The following is an 18,212-nucleotide window of genomic DNA, read 5'->3' as shown; positions in this document are numbered from 1 at the left end:
CCTGGGCAAATAACCTGCGCCTTTTTGATGTTGTTCAAGTCAGCTGTGAAGTGTCTGTAATGATGCTCATTATTCAGCTCCCCTGGAATGCTCAGGTTAATTAATAGCCCTGAAAACCTCCCAGAAAGGCTCACACAGGGCCTGGCAGGGAGGCACTGGCGGCTCTATTTGACTCACCGTGTTGACTCCTGGGGACAGTCGCCGTCCTCCTCCTCCATGGACTGAGAGCTTTTCCTGCTGTTGAAGAGGGAAGGAAGGGCAGGAGGAACCCGAGGAGATCCTTCATGGTTCAGCTGTCCAGGTCCAGGGGCTGCTGGCCTGCCCCGGGCTGGCCCACTCGGGACCGACCAGGTGGGTTCACCTGCTCTGGAAGGGATGGTGGCACCAGGGAAGGGTCTTCGTTCCCAGGATTTCATTGCAGGATGCCTCTGGAATGGTGGGATCAACCCAAAGTTATCTTTCACTCTTATATAATTAATGGATTTTAAAATGAAGCCTCTTCCTAGTCTTTTTTTTTTTTTTTTTTTTGTTGTTTTGCATCTTTAGGAAATATTCAAGGTAAATTGGTGTTGGTTCTTTTTAACGCAGAGCAAGGATGAAAATTGTCCATGTGATTAAAAAACCAACCCCACGTGTGTCTGACTTTCCTCTCACTGCCTAAGACAGCCCTGGAATTTGGCAGCTTGCTGGAAGTGATTTTGTAACTGAGTTTGCTGTGCTGTGCTTGAGGAGTGTTTACATGTCCCCTTTTGTTCCACTCTTCATTTCTTTCTCAATCATTTATTCATGTTAACGTGTTAGGTACCAGAGAGGAGAGGGAGGCAAAGAAATCCTGAGGTGAAATCCAATTAGACACCGGCATTAATCATTCTGTTTGTATCTCTAAATATCTGACATAATTCACCAAAGGATTTTCCTTTAATTGAAGAGATTAAGGCATGTAAGTTGTAAATTGCCACTTTTGTTCCAGCAATTTTATTCATTTGACAAATATGCTTGATGTTACTTTGCATGAAATAATCGTGTGTAAGACAGTAACTCTGAAGTCTTGTGAATTGGGAAGAAATAGTGATTTTTCATATTAATGCTGTTTCTGGGTTCTTGCATCCCAGATCCTTTAGCACTTCCAAACTTTGAGCACCCTTGACAGATAAATAAAAAATTATAATATCAAATTAACTAAGGTTTTGCAGAGGCAGCTGGGAATTGGGTCTGGGGAATTTGATCCATCCCTGGACTGTTTTCCTGAAGAAATAATTAGGACTGCAGAGGATTTTATCTGTCTGTGTGTGTGTGGATGCTGCGTTCTCGCCTCTGGATGTGTCTGTGTGTGCAGCACTGGAATGTGGCGCTCTGGGGATGTGCAGAGAGCTGAAATTGGGATTCCTGAAGTGAACTGAGGCACTGAGAGCATATGGGAAGTGCCAGAAATAATGATCACATTACACGTTTCTGATGAATAATTCACTTCAGTTTAGGGCTTGTTTCACCGTTAAAATAAACCCCTCACAATATTTGACACGGCACAGCTGAAACACTTGGAGGAGAAATTTTGGAAGGCGAAAGGAGCCCTTGTTTAACTTCTGTTGTAATCAGCAGCAGCAGAGGAAGTCTTAACGCTGAGGAGGAAGACATATGTAAGGTTTTAGGATGGAGTTGTGGCTACTAAACAGCTACTACAGTGTGGAGCAGGGGTGAAGGGCTGCAAGCACAAACTCTCTAAAATAAGCCAGCAAAGCACAGCAGGAGCTACTAGAAGCAGGGGTTGGGAGAAATGTGCCAGAATTGGTTTTACAATAAGAAAGGATTTATTTTTTTTTTTCCCCTTAACCCTAAAATCCACTTTTCTGCTTCAGAGATTTGGGGGGAAAGAAAACTACAACCACGTATTTCTGGGCTGTTTTGCCAAGAGTTTTGGCACACATTGCTCCAGGGATGTGTTTTGGAAGAGGGAAGTGCCTGAGCAGCCTGTGGGGCAAGAACTGTGTCCTGATACCCATCCAAACCCCCCTGACAAAGCTGCAGGTGATTCCAGGAGCTCCTGGTGCAGGTAGATCCAGGAGCTCCAGCTGCAGAGGGATCCAGGAGCTCCAGCTGCAGATGGATCCAGGAGCTCCTGGTGCAGGTGGATCCAGGAGCTCCTGGTGCAGAGGGATCCAGGAGCTCCTGGTGCAGAGGGATCCAGGAGCTCCTGGTGCAGGTGGATCCGGGAGCTCCTGGTGCAGAGGGATCCGGGAGCTCCTGGTGCAGGTGGATCCGGGAGCTCCTGGTGCAGAGGGATCCGGGAGCTCCTGGTGCAGGTGGATCCGGGAGCTCCTGGTGCAGGTGGATCCGGGAGCTCCTGGTGCAGGTGGATCCGGGAGCTCCTGGTGCAGAGGGATCCGGGAGCTCCTGGTGCAGAGGGATCCGGGAGCTCCTGGTGCAGAGGGATCCGGGAGCTCCTGGTGCAGAGGGATCCGGGAGCTCCTGGTGCAGAGGGATCCGGGAGCTCCTGGTGCAGAGGGATCCGGGAGCTCCTGGTGCAGAGGGATCCGGGAGCTCCTGGTGCAGAGGGATCCGGGAGCTCCTGGTGCAGGTGGATCCGGGAGCTCCTGGTGCAGGTGGATCCGGGAGCTCCTGGTGCAGAGGGATCCGGGAGCTCCTGGTGCAGAGGGATCCGGGAGCTCCTGGTGCAGAGGGATCCGGGAGCTCCTGGTGCAGAGGGATCCGGGAGCTCCTGGTGCAGAGGGATCCGGGAGCTCCTGGTGCAGAGGGATCCGGGAGCTCCTGGTGCAGGTGGATCCGGGAACTCCTGGTGCAGGTGGATCCGGGAACTCCTGGTGCAGGTGGATCCGGGAGCTCCTGGTGCAGAGGGATCCAGGAGCTCCTGGTGCAGAGGGATCCAGGAGCTCCTGGTGCAGAGGGATCCAGGAGCTCCTGGTGCAGAGGGATCCAGGAGCTCCTGGTGCAGAGGGATCCAGGAGCTCCTGGTGCAGAGGGATCCAGGAGCTCCTGGTGCAGAGGGATCCAGGAGCTCCTGGTGCAGAGGGATCCAGGAGCTCCTGGTGCAGAGGGATCCAGGAGCTCCTGGTGCAGAGGGATCCAGGAGCTGGAGCTGCACAGAGCTGTCCCCTATGACGTTCCTGAGCAGAGGAGCTGGAGCTGCACGGGGTCAGCAGCATCATAACTCAGCTTTTGTCTCCTGGACCTGTTCTGCTGCCTTTTCCTGCTGGGTTTATTCTAGAATAAACAGATATTTCTGTCGAGAGCAAGTGCAGCCTCTCCCTGTACAAAGGAACCTGAGGTGCTTTGTGAGCACACCACATTCTTCATTCAAATCCTCTTCTGAAGGGAAGAGCCCTGGCTCCCTCCCTCCATCCCTCCCCACGCCCAGGCAGCTCATGGCTTGCAAATGAATTATTACCCTGGTTCCTGCAGGCTGTTTCTGCGTTTCCCACACTTTTGGGGCAGTTGGATTCATTCTTGCACTGCGATGCTCCGTGGGGAGGCCCAGGGTTGATCAGTGCTCAGGAAGCTTCTCCAAACTGGGTGTTCTGTTCCTTCATGGCTTTTTTTTGGTGTTGTTTAAGGTGTTAAAGAGTGGTGTCAGAGGCTGGAAGTGTCGGGTGCTGGGGTTAGGGTGGTCCAGGGGCTGGTGGAGGAGCAGGAGTTAAATTTCCCTTCCTTGGAGTGTGATCCTTATGCAACACCCGCTGGAAATCCCCACTCCTGCCCTCCCTCTCAGAAGGGATCCAGAAACATTTCATATTTTTACATTTTAGTCATAACCAGCCTTGGTTTTGTGAGAAATCAGGAGGAATTTGATTTGAAAATGTGTCCAGCACATGCTTAGCTTTACTCCTTGCACTCCTTACTGCTGTTTTTATGAATAACTGGGAGCACATCTCCAGCTCCTTGCACTGATAACACCCTTTTTTATTATTATTATTTTTATTTTTTAATTTTTTAATTTTTCTTTTAATGATTAACACAGCAGGGTTTGAGGGAAGAGTATTTTTCAGAGAGAAAGGTGTAAGTGAGCAGTAGGAGAATATGATGGGAAATACCTGAGTTTGGTGCTTCAGGGAGATTTGGTTTGCCCTGGGTCAGAAGCAGAAAGAGAATTAAAGCAGGAAAAAAAAAACCCTTTATATTAAAAATATTCACCAGATTTTTTACTATCTATGCAGTGCTGGCTTTGTCACCCTGCAGGAGAGGAAACCATTGAAATAACTATGAAAAAATTGTTTGGAGAACATATTATTTTAGGTTGTTTAGTGGGCCCAAAGCAATTCCTGCCTCCCAGGGCCACACAACATTCAGAGTGCTCATTACAGGAGGTTACAAAGAGTTTTTTTAGTCCAAATTATTCTCTGAATCTTGAAAATATGAACTGGGGGATGTGTATGTGTGTGTGTGTGTTGTCTTTGATTGCAATAATAGTCCATGTGTCAAAATGACTTTTAAATTGTTTATTCTGTAATTCCATGCTGCAAAACAGTGATAAAATGTAGTTTTACTACTTGCCCGTGGTGTTTTTTCCAGCATTCAGAAATTGGGAGAGCATAAGCAAAGCTTTGCCTGAGGTTCTTTTTTTTTTTTTATTTTGGCTTGGTGTCAGTTGGGGGAAAACCTTTAAATGAGTACAGACAATCCTAAAATAGCTGTGAAACTTCCTGGAGAGGAGGAGCTGCAGTGCTCCTGCTGTTTGCACGTGGCTATTTGAAGTGTATTGATAAACTTTTATTTCTTTTGAATAAACAGTTGTAGCACCTAAAAATAGACTGTTATTACCTGATGTACTCAAACATGTTACCCTTATCAGGCTTGTTTTGAGGAGTTGCTCACGTTCTGCTGTTGGAATTAGGGCCATGAATCCCTGCCCAGGGGAATTTAATCTGGGTTCTGGTTTTAAACATCCTCCCCAAAAGTCAACAGCATGGGCTGTGTTTTGATGATAGCAAAGGGAACCTTCATTAGACAGAAAAAAAAAAAAAATTAACTATTTAATTTGAATACTGGATGGATTAAATACCTTGGCAACTTTGTCTGCATGGTTCACAGCAGAATTTTGAGCGTCTGCTTAAAAGCTTTGCACGTCTGAAGCCTCCCATCAGTTTGCAGTTTGGGAATATCAGATGAGTGGTGTGTTTGGGGTTTTTTGGTGTGGATATGGAAAACCAGTGTCCAGGCTGGCTGTGGTCAGTGGGATTCTTTAAAGTTATAATTTTTCCAGGTCCCAGCTGTGCTGGAGGCATCACCCAGGGCAGATGCAGCGGCTGCCACGCTCCTGCGAGTGGCCCTTGTGTGGTGCCTGGCAAAGCTGGGAGCCCCAGGTAATTAGTGATGCACACATATTAGGGTGTAGGCGAGGAAATAAAAGCTGAATGTCCTCAGTTCTTCCCTGAGACTGAGACCAGCCTTAATTTTTGCTTTTAAGCACGTCTGGCGTCCTCTCCTCTCACTTCATTAATGCAAATCTCCGAGCGCTCGTCTTGCACCTCCAAACAATTTCATCAGTCTCTGTTGGAAAGAATTTCAGCTCCCACCACCTCCAGCTCTGTTTATATATTTATAACTACAAAGGGATTCTTGTCACTTTGTGTTACCCGTTGCTATTACTTCTCAAATGGAATATCTGGCTGTAGAAAGAGTATTTACCTTTTCCAGGGCTTACAGTGGTTGTGAACCTGAATCTCCCTCCTGGCTCTGGTCTTAAACAAAAGGCTGTATTTCCTCCTTTTATATCATTTTCACTTCAAAGCTGAGCTTTTAGATTACCAGGGAGATTTTTAAGGCTGTGATGATCAACAGCTTTTGGCTGGTGACACACAGCTTGCTCCCTGGAATTCTGGCTGTTAATATATAAAGGCTTTTCTAAGTCATTAAACCTCACAGACACGTTGGGGTTGCTGGGCAGGGCCTGTCATTAGTCACAGCCCTGTTTGTAATCATGTACCAATAAAAATGCAATAAAAATAGTCAGAAGTACCAAGTCCTTCACTCTTGGAGTACAGCCTCTCGTATGTGATGGCAGGAGAAATGTGAATAATTTAGTGATGTGGTAAGAATATGTCAAAATATGTGATTCAGCACATTCTCTGAAAGTTACTTGTGTATTTAAACAGTTATTGCTTTTACTTGAAAGTTGTAGTGTTGGATGGTTTTAACTTTTGGAAACTGAATGGGGTGTTGGCTTTAAACTCAGCTGCAATCTTTAATTTGACTTCCATGGAGTCTCCAAAGGTGGATTCCTGGGCATCTCATTCTGATGTTCAGCACCCGAGCGTGTGGCAGCTTCCAGGAGATGGGGATTGAAAAAGGATGAGGCACAAGATCTAAAACCACTCTTCCAGCTTTGTCTGAAGTGGAGATGTAATTCCATCCATCCATTCCATCCATCCATGGCTTTTCTTGCCTTTCCTGGGCTGTGGGGGGAGGCTGGAAGATGAGTTTGTGTTGGGCTGGGTGTGCAGCTTAGCGTGGTTCCTTCATAGGGCTGAGCCACTCACCCCGTGCTGGATTCCCATTCCCATTCCCATTCCTGGCTGGATCCCGCTGTCCCTGGGCTGTGCCCTGGCTGCTGCCCGTGCTGAGGTCCCATGGCAGGGCCATGGGATGGGGATGAGTGTGGGACCACCGGGCACAGCTGGGTTTGGAGCTGGGCTCTGCCCAGGGCATCAGATCCGTGTGGGTGAGAGCCTCGCTGTTTCATCTGGGCGGGAGCCGGCGCTTGGTGGTTCTGTTTTGCTGCCATCCCACTCCTTTCCCAAGCTTGTCATCTTTTTATCCAGCGTGGCACTCGGGATGGGGCGGGGACTCCTTGGGAAAGCCGCGGCGTGGATGCAGAGATGGGCGAGATACTGAGCAGCAGCTGGGGCTGCTCGTGCCTCCTCTGGTGCCCTGTGCTGGCAGCCTGTGATTCACCCTGCTGCCATCCAGCTAGAGCGGTTCCAGCTTACCCAGGGAAGAGCTGAAACCCTTCCTAGGGAGGGACATGATCCTGCTCGGAGCAGGAACGTCGTTTAGAGTCCCTGAAGGAGGGCTCTGGGCTCTGAGGTTGCCCTTCCTGAGGTCACTGCGTGACCTGTGGGAGAATGAACAAGTTGGTACAGAAGATTTGGTTCCGTGTTCCAACTTCATAGGACGCTTAAGCCTTAAAAAGTTGAGTTTGGGAAATTCTTTTTCAGAGGGTGGATGTTGGGTGCTGTACCAGAGCCCCAGTCACTGTGGATATCCCCCTGCTCCAGGTGGAATTGTTTGATGAAAACACAAATTCTTGCCAGGAGCTCTGCAGGAATCTGTTGTGTTTGGTGGAGTCTGAGGATGCTGAGGATCATGGAATGCTTTGGGATGGAAGGGACCTTAAAGCTCATCTCATTCCAGCCCCTGCCCCTTCCAGCTTGCTGCAAGCTCCGTCCAACCTAGCCTTGAACACTTCCAGGGATGGGGCAGCCACAGCTGCTCTGGGTGGGGAATGGCAAATGGGACTAAAATCTAGAAGGCAGAAGATCCTTCCTGATTCCTCTGAATTCGTTGTGAACTGGACCTGCCTCCTGCATGCTCCATGGGATGTTGAAAAGGTGGCTGCAGAATGGGTAAAAGTCAGGTCATGCAGCTGTCCAGAATTACACAAAGGTCTGTCCCTCAGTGACCCAGGTGACTTTATAATCTGGTGATGGAAACGAATAAATGGTTTGTTTGAAGCGGATGGAAAACTTTCTGTGGCTGCTGAGGGTGTTTGCATTATGTAGCTGTCAGCCACGTGAGCTTGAACTACAATAGGCAGAACTCAGCAATACAGGGCAAGGCTTGCAATAAAAATACCTGGTGTTTAATCCTAATTTTGCCACCGGCATCTTGACCTTGAATTCAACGTGTGCTTATTCACCCTTGGAGCAGAATCTTCAGGAGGTTGTTCCTTGTCTTCGGCGACCGCCGTGGGTGGGATTGCCAAGCTCTAAAGGAAAGCAGGGGGAAAGACTTTTTTTGGTGTTTAAAGTGGCTGTTAACCTAGTAACCTGTGCAAATTAAAGGATGCAGAAGCAGTGGATTCAGGACTGGAGTGGTTGTTGTGACTGGAGACATGAAAAGGTCCCGTGTAATTCGGTGACCCCCGGGTTAGAGCACGCACGGCCCCGACTCCTCCGGGGGATGTGCTCGGAGCAGGGCCGAAAAAAATACCTTCTGCTTGTGTAAGCAGTGGGAAAACAAGCAGACACTTTATACTCTGGGAAGCCCAGTAAGCCTCAGGAAATTCCTGCATTCTTGATTTTATTTTGTGGCAGAGGACTGCGGGGTGTGTGTTTGAAAGATGAGCAAGGTTGCCTCGCTCCGGCCCAGCGCCACGGCCTCGATAAGCCAGGCCTGAATGGCTCATTGTTCCCTGCAGGAGCCCGGTCAGCTGTCACTGCTCCCCTCCAAAACACTGCCTTTATTTATAAAGAAAAGTGCTGATATCGCATTTCACACTGAAGGAGAAGTTGCTGGTTCTCGGTGCTGTTCAGTGAGAGGGCTGCGTGTGAAGTGTCCCACCTCCAGAGCCAAGAGCTGTGTTGTGATTTTCTAATTAAAACACTCGTGCTCTGCTGATCTTGTTTTTGAGAGCTGCTGGTTTTTTGGAAGCGCTCCTTTGTAGTTCTCCTTTTGCTCCAGGAGGTGGTTTTCCAGTTGAGAACATCATGGAGAACATCCAGTTTTGCTGGGTTGTTGCCCTCATAACAAATCCATCAGTTGAGGCACCAAGGAGGGTGGGTGGTCACGGTCTGCCTGAATCTGCTATTTCCATCCCTACTCCACTCCTCTCTCTAACAAGGTGTCTGCTGTCCATCCGTGCTAAAAGGGTTGCTGACTTCCAAAAAATTGCAGATGAGCAGTCCCTAAATGCACAAGTAAAAACGTCACAGGCAAAATTTGCTGTGTTTGAATCCTGACTCTCTTTCTTAACGTACTTAGCAGAAAACACCAGATCTGCTCAGGTGGGATCCCTTTCAGTGAGTCCTCAACTTCCTATAGTTAGTGTCTTTTGTCCAGTAGCTTCTGAAAAGGTCACAGAGTTGTTTCTGTGTTGGGAACATCCCTTTTGGTGAGGAAAGGGTGGAGGAGAAGAAAACACAAAGGGAGGAAGAGCTTTCTAGTGCTTCTTGTGTTGAAGAATGTTCCTTTTTGGATGCCAGACCTGCAGGTGAGTATCAGGTTAAGGATCAGGAGAACTGAGTGGTGGCAGCAAGGAAACGCCACCTTCCTGGCAATTTTGGTGCTGTTATCACCTCCTTTGATTTAAAAAGTCTTAATGGCAATGCCTCAGGTGGGATGGGGGTGTCTGGTTTGCATTTCCCTGGTTAAACCTGTCACTCGTGCAGAGCCTTGCAAATCCTTGAGTGGGTTTGTGGCCCCACAAGCTGAGGGTGTGCAGCACACTCTTGAGCAAAGTTTTCCATAAATGCTGGCAGGTCTGATGTGTGTGAGCATCCCCGTGGCCCTGCCAGTCCTGAAACACCAGCTGGGATGGAGCAAACAACAAAGGCAGCTCAGAAGCAAAGGGATCTCCAGGGCTGCAGTAAATGCAGCGTGCAGGTTTCACCTGGTGTGGATTGTGCTTCCCTGCACAGCCAGGGTCAGGTTCCCCATGGATTTCTCTGCTCAGCACCCTTAAAAGGGTGCAGAGATCTCCCTGGGGTGACCCCACACTCTTCCCACCTGAGCTGGGGCATCCCTGGGAAAACGATGGAGCTGGAGTGCTTTTGGTTACAGAGGTGCACAGACAGCTCAGGTGGATGCATTTGCCTGTAGCTGTGTTTCCTGGTGAAGAAACACAGGTTTTCTGGTTTTTTAAGATTCTCTCCTGGGGAAAAAAAAGAGATCTGACCAGCTTTGCCCCCACATTAGTGATGACTCCTCCTTTTCAGCAAGAATTTCCTCCTTGCAGCAAAAGCCCCTGGGTGCCACAGGCTGAGAAGTTTGGAACGACCAAATTCGGTGCTAATCAAGGTCATCTTCAAGCTTGAAAACCCCACATTTGTGCAGATTTTTTATTTTTTTTCCCCTCTTTTTGGCAAGCCTGACTGGGAGCCGTGTTTTCATACATGTGGTTTGGGTTTTGGAGTCCTTAAAATAAAGATGCGGGGTTTTGTTCACGGCGAATCCCGGATTCCCTAAATCCATTCCCGCAGACGTGAGCACGATCCGAGCAAACTGATACTGGGAGTGCATGGCAGGAATTAAACCATGGAGGTCCAGATGTTTGTTTGTTGCTTTTTTTTCCTGGGCAAAGGGACAAACTCCCAGAGGAGCCAAGCTGCTCTCCGTGATTTTCTGTATTTCAGGAATCAGCGGTGAAGTCGCCGATTCCTAAAAAAATTGGATTTGGGGAATGCTCCCTCCTCTCCTTCCCTTGTGGTGATGGAGTCGTGGGCGCCTGCAGTCACAGCGTGGAGGTGTGAGGAAAGCTGTAAAACCTGAAATTTTATTGCTGGTTCTGGGTTCAGCCTGGAACAACACGTCAGGAAAGCTTTGGAGGGAGCAGCACTCGCAGTCAGGCCATGGCAAATCTCTACGCTTTGACTGCTCAAAGACCTTTAGATGAAAGGGCATATTTTATTGATTTCATGTTGAGTTTATTGCCTGTGTAAAAGCCAAATAGCCTTTGCTGGCGGCATCACTGAATATTTCTGCATTTTTAGGCTGGGACTGACACACTTCTGCTGTGTTTTCTTGCCCTGTTTGACCGTGAGTGAGTCATTTTACTATTCTGTCCCTTAAATTCAGGATCAGTGGGATAAGGAGAACACATGGCTAATGGGAAAAGCTTTTACGTTTGTAAAAATGTTTGAAAACTGTTTGTAAAACGTTGTGTTAATGTAGAGACATTCATAGTAATCATGCTGTGATTATTATGAATATATATTAATAATTAATTATAATATTAACACCTATATCTGTGTGCTTTATGGAGTCCTTAGATGGAGATACGTTGCTTGCAGATATTTTAAAAGGAAAAGGAGCTTTCCTGGAGATGATTCCCATTTGGGAAGTGCTCTGGTGTTGGCTCTCCAGAGGGGTTTCTTCATCTCTTTCATGGCTGGGTTTATAATGAGCTGCCCAGCTGGAGACTCAGGAACAAACTGAATAATCTGAATTTGGTGCCTTCGGGGAGTGCCCCAGAGTGTGCAATGTCTTGTTTCTGCATCAGGAGTAGTTTGCAGAGGAATTTGATAGAAATTCCCTGAAGTGATCTGCTGAGCTGACGTGGGGGATTGTAGCATTCAGTCCTTTTTCCAGACTGAGATTCAGTACATTTTTAGGCAGTGACCACTTGTTCCCCATGCCAAAAATGCACTTGACACTTGTAACTGATGCACTTTTCAGCAGCAGAGCTTTGCTGTGCACCAGACTGTGGGGTTTGGGATGGATTTCCTGGGATTGGTGTGTCCAAGGTGCAACCCCAGTCATTTTCTGCCTGCAAATAGAGTTAATCACCACGAGGGAGCCTGGCTGACACTAACGAGGAAACATATTTTTTAACGATGATTTGCTGGAGAACTGTGGTGTTTTTTGATGGTGTTTTCTGTGATGGGATTGTGTTTAATCTGCAGTGCTTTTATTTGTTGCAGAGATCCGTGCCCAATTGGTAGAGCAGCTGAAATGCCTTGACCAGCAGTGTGAGCTTCGGGTCCAGTTACTGCAGGACTTGCAGGATTTCTTCCGCAAGAAGGCAGAGATTGAGATGGATTACTCCAGGAATTTGGAGAAGTTGGCTGAAAGATTCCTGGCTAAAACTAGGAGCACCAAAGACCAGCAATTCAAGTAGAGTATTTGCCTTTTGTTTCTGCCCTTTTTTCCCAGCTGTAGATTTGATTGCAAGGACAGGAATGGAAGTGAGAGTTGTTAAGAGTGAATGCAGGCACCAGCACTGCTCTGAATTCCAGAGCCAAACGTTCCCCAAGTTTGTGTTGGACACAGAAGCCATTCCCTGTTTCTGGGTGCTCATTCATGTCAATAACTCCTGGTAGGTTGTGTGCTGTTAATAGGGAATGGGATGTAAGAATGTGCAAAAGGAGTCATTTTCTTGGGAAATGTGGGCAAAGCTGTGTGCCAGATTTGATGGACAAAGCCAGGATTTCCTTCAGTGTCGATGGCTTTGGTTTTCTGAAGGGAAGCTGTTCCCAATCTGTTCCCTGCTGTCAGTTCTCTGTTTTTGGGATCCCACACACGCTCTGTGTGGGAGTTGTGCTGCAGCTCTGCTACTATCACTTCAAACAGCAGGGAAATAAGGCCAGTAGCATTTCCAAAGAGAGCTGTGCCACTGTGGGTGGGGAATCCCTGGACACCGAGCTGGTGGGACTCAATTAAAATCTAAACATGTCCTTACTGACAATCTCTGGACTCTCCTCCCTGAAACATCATTTACAGGTGGGTCTGGCCATGCTGCTGGGCTTGTTCCTGGATGTTCTTCCCCTCTTCTCTGCCTTGGGGTGACTGATTGTCCTGCAGTGACAGTTCTCTCCCAAATTTGCCCTAAACCAGGACACTGATGCAGATGGAATTTGGTTTCATGGGTTTACATCCTCCTGGTTCTTCTGAGGCCCTTTTCCCAGGAGCAGGGGGTGTGTGGGTGAGGAGGGGGCTCCCAGCCCGTGGCTCCCATCCAGGCAGTGCTCAGCCTTGTTGGGTTGTGTTGTCAGGGCAGCAGCTGGGGAAAAACACGGAGCAGCAGCAGCAGCAGCCTTGGGATCTGAATCATTTCTGCTTTGGACATTTCGGGCTGAGAGGATCCATCTGGGGCTGCCCCCGCCCAGAGCGCGGCGTCACTTTTCGCATTGTTTGGGTCGGGACGTTCTCCCTGTGTTTGTGTTGTTGCTGTGTTTGGGGGGATGTGGGGACACAGCAGCTTCCCCTTTCCAGCAGCAGCTCTCTTTGTGGAAGCCATTAAGGAGGCACCATTTTAGTTTCCTGTCTGCACAGCTTTGATGTCATTCACTTGGGTTCTCATTTAGAGCACACGTTGTGCTGCCTCCTCAGGAAAGGCTGGCTCCAGAGCAGAGCTGTTTGACAGACTGGGGAAGGGTTGTTCTGCATATCCATCTCAGAATCTGAAGGATTTTTTTCTTTTCCTTTGGAGTGAAAGTGTTTTTACAGCTGTAAACTGTGCACATCCTGCACGTGCCTTTAAGATGGCACTAAAGAGATGGTGTCTAGAATTACAGTTTTCATTTGCAGTATGATCAGTGGTTTTGGTTGATTTTGTTGTTATTTCTGGTGAAAATTGAGGTGATTTGCTTTATATTACGTGATATGAAACATCCCATCAGAAACACTTTTGTATTTGGCTTGACAAAGTTGTGTAGAACTTCTGCTTGGGGATTTAGAATGAATTTATAACGTGGAATTTTTGCCCAGAGTCGAACAGAATCCTGCAGGATTTGCAGGGAGAGGGCTGGTGATTTCACTTTAGCAGCAGCTTGCTCCTGCCAGAAAAACACCTTGCTCTTGGAATATGGCATCCCTGCGAGGTCTGAGTCCTAAATACACACATAAATTTGGTCAAGAGTTGGAATAAGAGAAGAAGAACACAAAGTCTGAGGCTGCTGGGTGTGTGGTCAGCCGTGGCACAGCTCAGGCTGGCCATGCAGCATTTGTGTGGTCATTTTTGTGCCAGCTGCGCCAGTCAGAAGAGTTCCAGATTGCCACAGGGATCCATAGGGGAGCAATTCCCACTGTAACCACCTGTCCCCAGTGCTGCTCTGAATCACAGCGAGTATCGTGGCCGGCATCTCTCGTGGAGATGCTGGAGCTGGAATCCCATTGGGAGCCCCCATTTGATCAATGCCAGCCATCAGCTCCCTGCTCCTCGGGATTACACGTCTGCCAGAGGAGCCTGCTCTGTAATTGCCTGGCTCTGACCCTATAAATACCCCATAATAGCCTGCTCTCCCCAGAACTGCTAATTATGTCGAAGGTACCGTATCATTCCCTGCCTGCTCCCTGTGGCACATCCCGTTTTTAGATCTCCTGACACACGGGCCGGGAGGAAATCTGTCAGGCAGCCACCCTGTCATTTGCATGGCTTTCCTGCTCTGCAGCTATTATGGAATTTGGGTTTGTCCAAGGGAATGCTCTCCAGGGCAGGAGGCTTCGGGCTGACCCCTGAAATTGGAGTGTGTGGATTCCTCCACACTGGGAAGAAGCACAGGCTTCAAGGAAAGAGCAGCGTGGGGCTTCCCAAAGCCTAGCGAGGTTTGTTTTTCTTAGATGTGGCCACGTTTGTATTGAATCACAGGAATGGTTTGAGTTGGAAGGGACCCTAAAGCTCATCCAGTCCCTGGATACCTTCCACTATCCCAGGTTGCTCCAAACCCGGCCTTGGACACTTCCAGGGATGAGGCAGCCACAGCTTCCCTGGGAAACCTGTGCCAGTTTCTCACAGGAAAGAATTTCTTGCCAATATCCCTTCTAAAGCTGCCCTCTGTCAGTTTGAAGCCATCCCTCTTGTCCTTCCAGCCCTTTGTAAATCATCTCTCTCCATCAGCTTCAGGCACGGCGAGGGCACAGCTGGGTCACCCCAAAGCTCCTTTTCTCCAGGCTCAGCAAGCCAAATTTCCTCAGCCTCCACAAACCCAGCTCTCAGCCCTTCCTTGCAGGAGAATTTTCCAGGTGGGTTTTGAGCTGGAGATGGCTGGGCTTGGGCTGAAAGGGTGCTCAGTTTGAAGCTTCACTGGAGCATCTTAAAATGATTTACAGGGGTAGGTGTGTGTTATCCTCATCTGACGTCTCTGAAGAAGGGGAACAGATTGATTTAGCCAGGGTGACACAGGAGTTGATGGCAGTTGGATACAGCCCAGGTTTTACTTGATTTTAACTTCTCTGCCATGGCTGTTAGACCTCACTGTGCCTCTTCTCTTTCAAAAAGTGTTGGATTTTTTTTTTCAATGAGGTTATTAAAGGGAATAGCCATACACAATATTTGGTGTATATATTATATATATTCCTGATACCCTTTCAAAGCCCAAGCCTTGTAACTGTGGTTGCTCCAGGAGCCTGTTTGTCCCAGGTGTGGTGCCTGAGGTGTAAATCAGGTGTAAATCAGGTGTAAATCAGCCATCTCACAGCTGGCTCTTGGGTCTCAGGCTCCCTGCAGGCTGCAGGGCTGGGTGTGAATTCCAGCCCCCCGAAAAAGGCTCTGTCCCACTGCACTCAGACCCTGGGACCTCCAACCCCAGCCTTCCGTTCTCCTATTTCATGTGATTTTTTTGTCCTGGAGGCATTTGCCTATTCAAATAATCAGTTAACAATATGAAAACCATGGCAAATCTTGAGTGATTGCTTTTGAGGCAGAAAATGGAAAAAGAAAAAAAAAAAGGAAAAAAAATAAAAACAAAAGAGAAAAGACAATGCTATTTTTAAGGCCATATTTTAAATCAAGTTAATCTTTGGAAGCAGGATCCTGAGTAGCAATTGTCAGCTGGAGAGCTGAATGTCCAGGATATCCCAGCATGAAATTCAGATGGCTTTCTGGCAGCCTTTGCCTTGAAGTAGAAGATGCAGAATAAGTCTGGCAACCTTCAGGCTGAGCACTTGTAAACAACAGATGTTCATAACTGGAATCTCTTGGAAGAGAAGGGCAGGGAGCAGCATGGATGTCCATGCTTGTAATTCTCAAAATTTACAGTTCACACCGAGCTGTGTCAGGGAAAATCAAATGTGGATGAGCAGCTTGCAGAGAAGTTCAGCTTTAATCTTCCTAAAAGTAAAATGATTTCTGTAAAGCAGGGATGATACAGATTGTGAGGGGGGAATTGACAAAAGCATTTGGGTCACGTGGGCTCCACTTACATTATTATTATTAATACTAATAAACATTATCATAAGCTATTTTTGTGGTTCTCTTTGCTGAAACCGAGTCCTGCACATTTTATTCTGAGCCTGTCAGAATAAAATTCCCCATTTGGAAGGGTTTTGTAAGCATTAAACATTCATTGATTCAGTGACCTCCGTGAATGCAGAGAGCTGGGGATACACGACCGGCAGAAATGGATGGAAAACCTCAGGGAGGATTTTTGTGCTGTTTTTCATCATCTCAGTGGTGCTGGTCTCACACCACGTTGCTGTGATTGTGGCCAGAGGACAAAATTCAGACAGGGCTGCATTCAGAGGAACAATTAAATCTCTGCTCTCACTTTTGGCCTGGCTCCAGCTCTGAGGATTTGCAGAGTTGACTGTCCTGGAATGCAGCAGCTTTGGAAAAGCCTGCTGGACACATCTTGGGAAAATGTGAATATTTTGGGGAGATGAGGAGGTGAAACAGGAGACTTCAGGTGTTGTTTTAAAGACCTCACTCACAGCAGGGATGGTCGGGGAAGTTTTCTGTTGCCAGGGACAGTGGAACGTCCCTTGGAGCCTTCATCAGGACGGGACAAGGAGTGGATGGGCTCAGGTGAGATACTGGGGAGGAATTCCTCCCTGGGAGGGAGGGGAAGGCCTGGAACAGGCTGCCCAGAGAAACTGTGGCTGCCCCATGCCTGGAAGTGTCCAAGCCCAGGTTGGACAAGGCCTTTCTCTCCATTTGAATGAATATTTTCATTCTCGTCTGATTCATTCCCTCGTCTTGTGCTCCTTATGGGAACACATGGTTCCTGTTCCTGGTTTGTGGGTGTGGTTTTAGATTTATTTTTAAAAAATATTTATTTTGTTAGTGATTATTTTTTTATTTGAATCTGTTTTGTAAGATGACTTTTCTCCTATTTCCTTGCAATCCCAACTCAGTGTTGTTGGCTTCTGTCGCTCTCCCCTGCTTGCCTTGAAGCAGATCAATCTTGGATTGTCTGCCAGTCCCTTGTATGAATGAGTAATTTAATTAAGATACTCGAGACTCAATCTTCCCTTATGATCTTTTGGAGACCCAGCTGAAACCTTTGAAGTGGAAGTTGCACAGGACCTGATCAAGATGAGACCCGAGAAACCACAGGGCTTCATCATTTGTGGTTCCCTAAAAACCTTCCTCTTCCTGCTGCCAACCAGCCCCCAGTGCTGGGATCTGCTGTAATTTAGGCTAACCTAAATAAACTCTCCTCACTCACTATCATACACCATCTTTACACTGGGAGAAACAGTGCTTGGAGTAAATCTGCATCTTGGCATCTTCTTCCTCCTCCTCCCCCTGCTCTGGGGAGAAGTTTGAGTCAAAAAGTTGTCAGCGTGAAGGCACCAGCACTTTGGGAAAGTTTATATTCACATCCTCAAGTTTTTGGGTTGATTTCATCGGTTTTACCTCTCCAGGGTGAACGGGGACTCTGTCACCCTGCAGAATGTGTGGGGATGGAGTTTGGGATGGTTCTACCCACCAGGCCCTGTTGACATTTCCCTTTTCCATCTTCCTCTGTGGTGACATGGGAGCAGAGTGCCTTTGGCAGCTCCTCCGAGGGTTGAAATGGTTAAAATGGTTAATGGCAATCACAGTTTGCTCCCTGCCATCTGCTGTGCTGAGGATTGAAGAGGTTTTATTGTGAGCAGTCGTAGAACTCCTGCTCCCTGTTGGGAAAACTGCGCCCAAGGAGAAGCTGCAGTTCCAGAGGTGCTTTAAAACTTAATGTGTGTGGAGTTTTAAAGGATGCCTGGGAGGTTTGAAGCAACTCTTTCCTTTTCTGTTCAATTTCTGCCTTGAATATCTGTTTTTTGCTGGGAAAATCGTCACTAGCAAATAATTAAGGAGATGTTTTGCCTCCCTTCCCTGCCACCGCATCTGTACAAAAGCCAGAGCCCGTTCCAGCAAGGCACTGAAGGGGTTACTGAAACCAAGAGACAGCAAGAAATTAAAGGAATTTCAAATGAGAACCTGGCTGTGTGTGGCTTGAGCATCCCAAAGGTGACAATCCTGGGAGTGTGTGGGCTTTGGGGTGATTTTCTCCTGCAGGATGGCCTTTCATGTGGAACCACAGCGCGTGTGTCAACAACCGGTGTGGCGCCAGCAGCCACCAGCCACTTCCCTGGCCAGCCTTTCCTGGTATTCCTGCTATTTGCTGCCTTGGAATAGCCAGGGCTGCTGTGGCTGGGACAGCTGGGGTTGGTGTGTTTAACTCCTGCAGCTCCCCTTTCCTCCATGGAAAATCCTGCCCGTGGGCTCCTGCAGCCACAGCTCCTGCTGGTGATGGAGCAGGAATGGGGCTCTGAGGGGTTTTCAGGCAGGGTTTTGGTGGAGAGTCTGAGGGTTTTTTGTTCCTGTGTTTCATTCTCAAACT

At 47.9% G+C, this 18,212-nt stretch overlaps 1 protein-coding gene across 5 annotated transcripts in view; it reads left to right on the top strand.

Moving 5' to 3' along the window:
• The window catches only part of SRGAP2 (SLIT-ROBO Rho GTPase activating protein 2), a 102,877-nt gene that overhangs the window by 20,515 nt on the left and 64,150 nt on the right, over positions 1-18,212 (top strand). For 3 of the 5 annotated variants that reach the window (XM_088066955.1, XM_014258167.2, XM_014258168.2), the window contains exon 3: positions 11,592-11,784. In XM_088066955.1, the coding sequence (XP_087923081.1) occupies positions 11,592-11,784 (193 nt within the window). Of the gene's footprint in view, positions 1-196; positions 352-10,689; positions 10,708-11,591; positions 11,785-18,212 lie in introns of those variants that run through there. The other 2 variants (XM_088066954.1, XM_088066956.1) reach the window with 2 other exon arrangements.

The sequence above is a fragment of the Pseudopodoces humilis genome, chromosome 26, assembly GCF_049639895.1.
Source record: "Pseudopodoces humilis isolate 2021_Gansu_Grassland_sample_001 chromosome 26, ASM4963989v1, whole genome shotgun sequence".
Classification (NCBI taxonomy): Eukaryota; Metazoa; Chordata; class Aves; order Passeriformes; family Paridae; genus Pseudopodoces; species Pseudopodoces humilis.
Note: the sequence above shows the minus strand (reverse complement) of the source record. Positions and strands in the feature narration are given on the sequence as shown.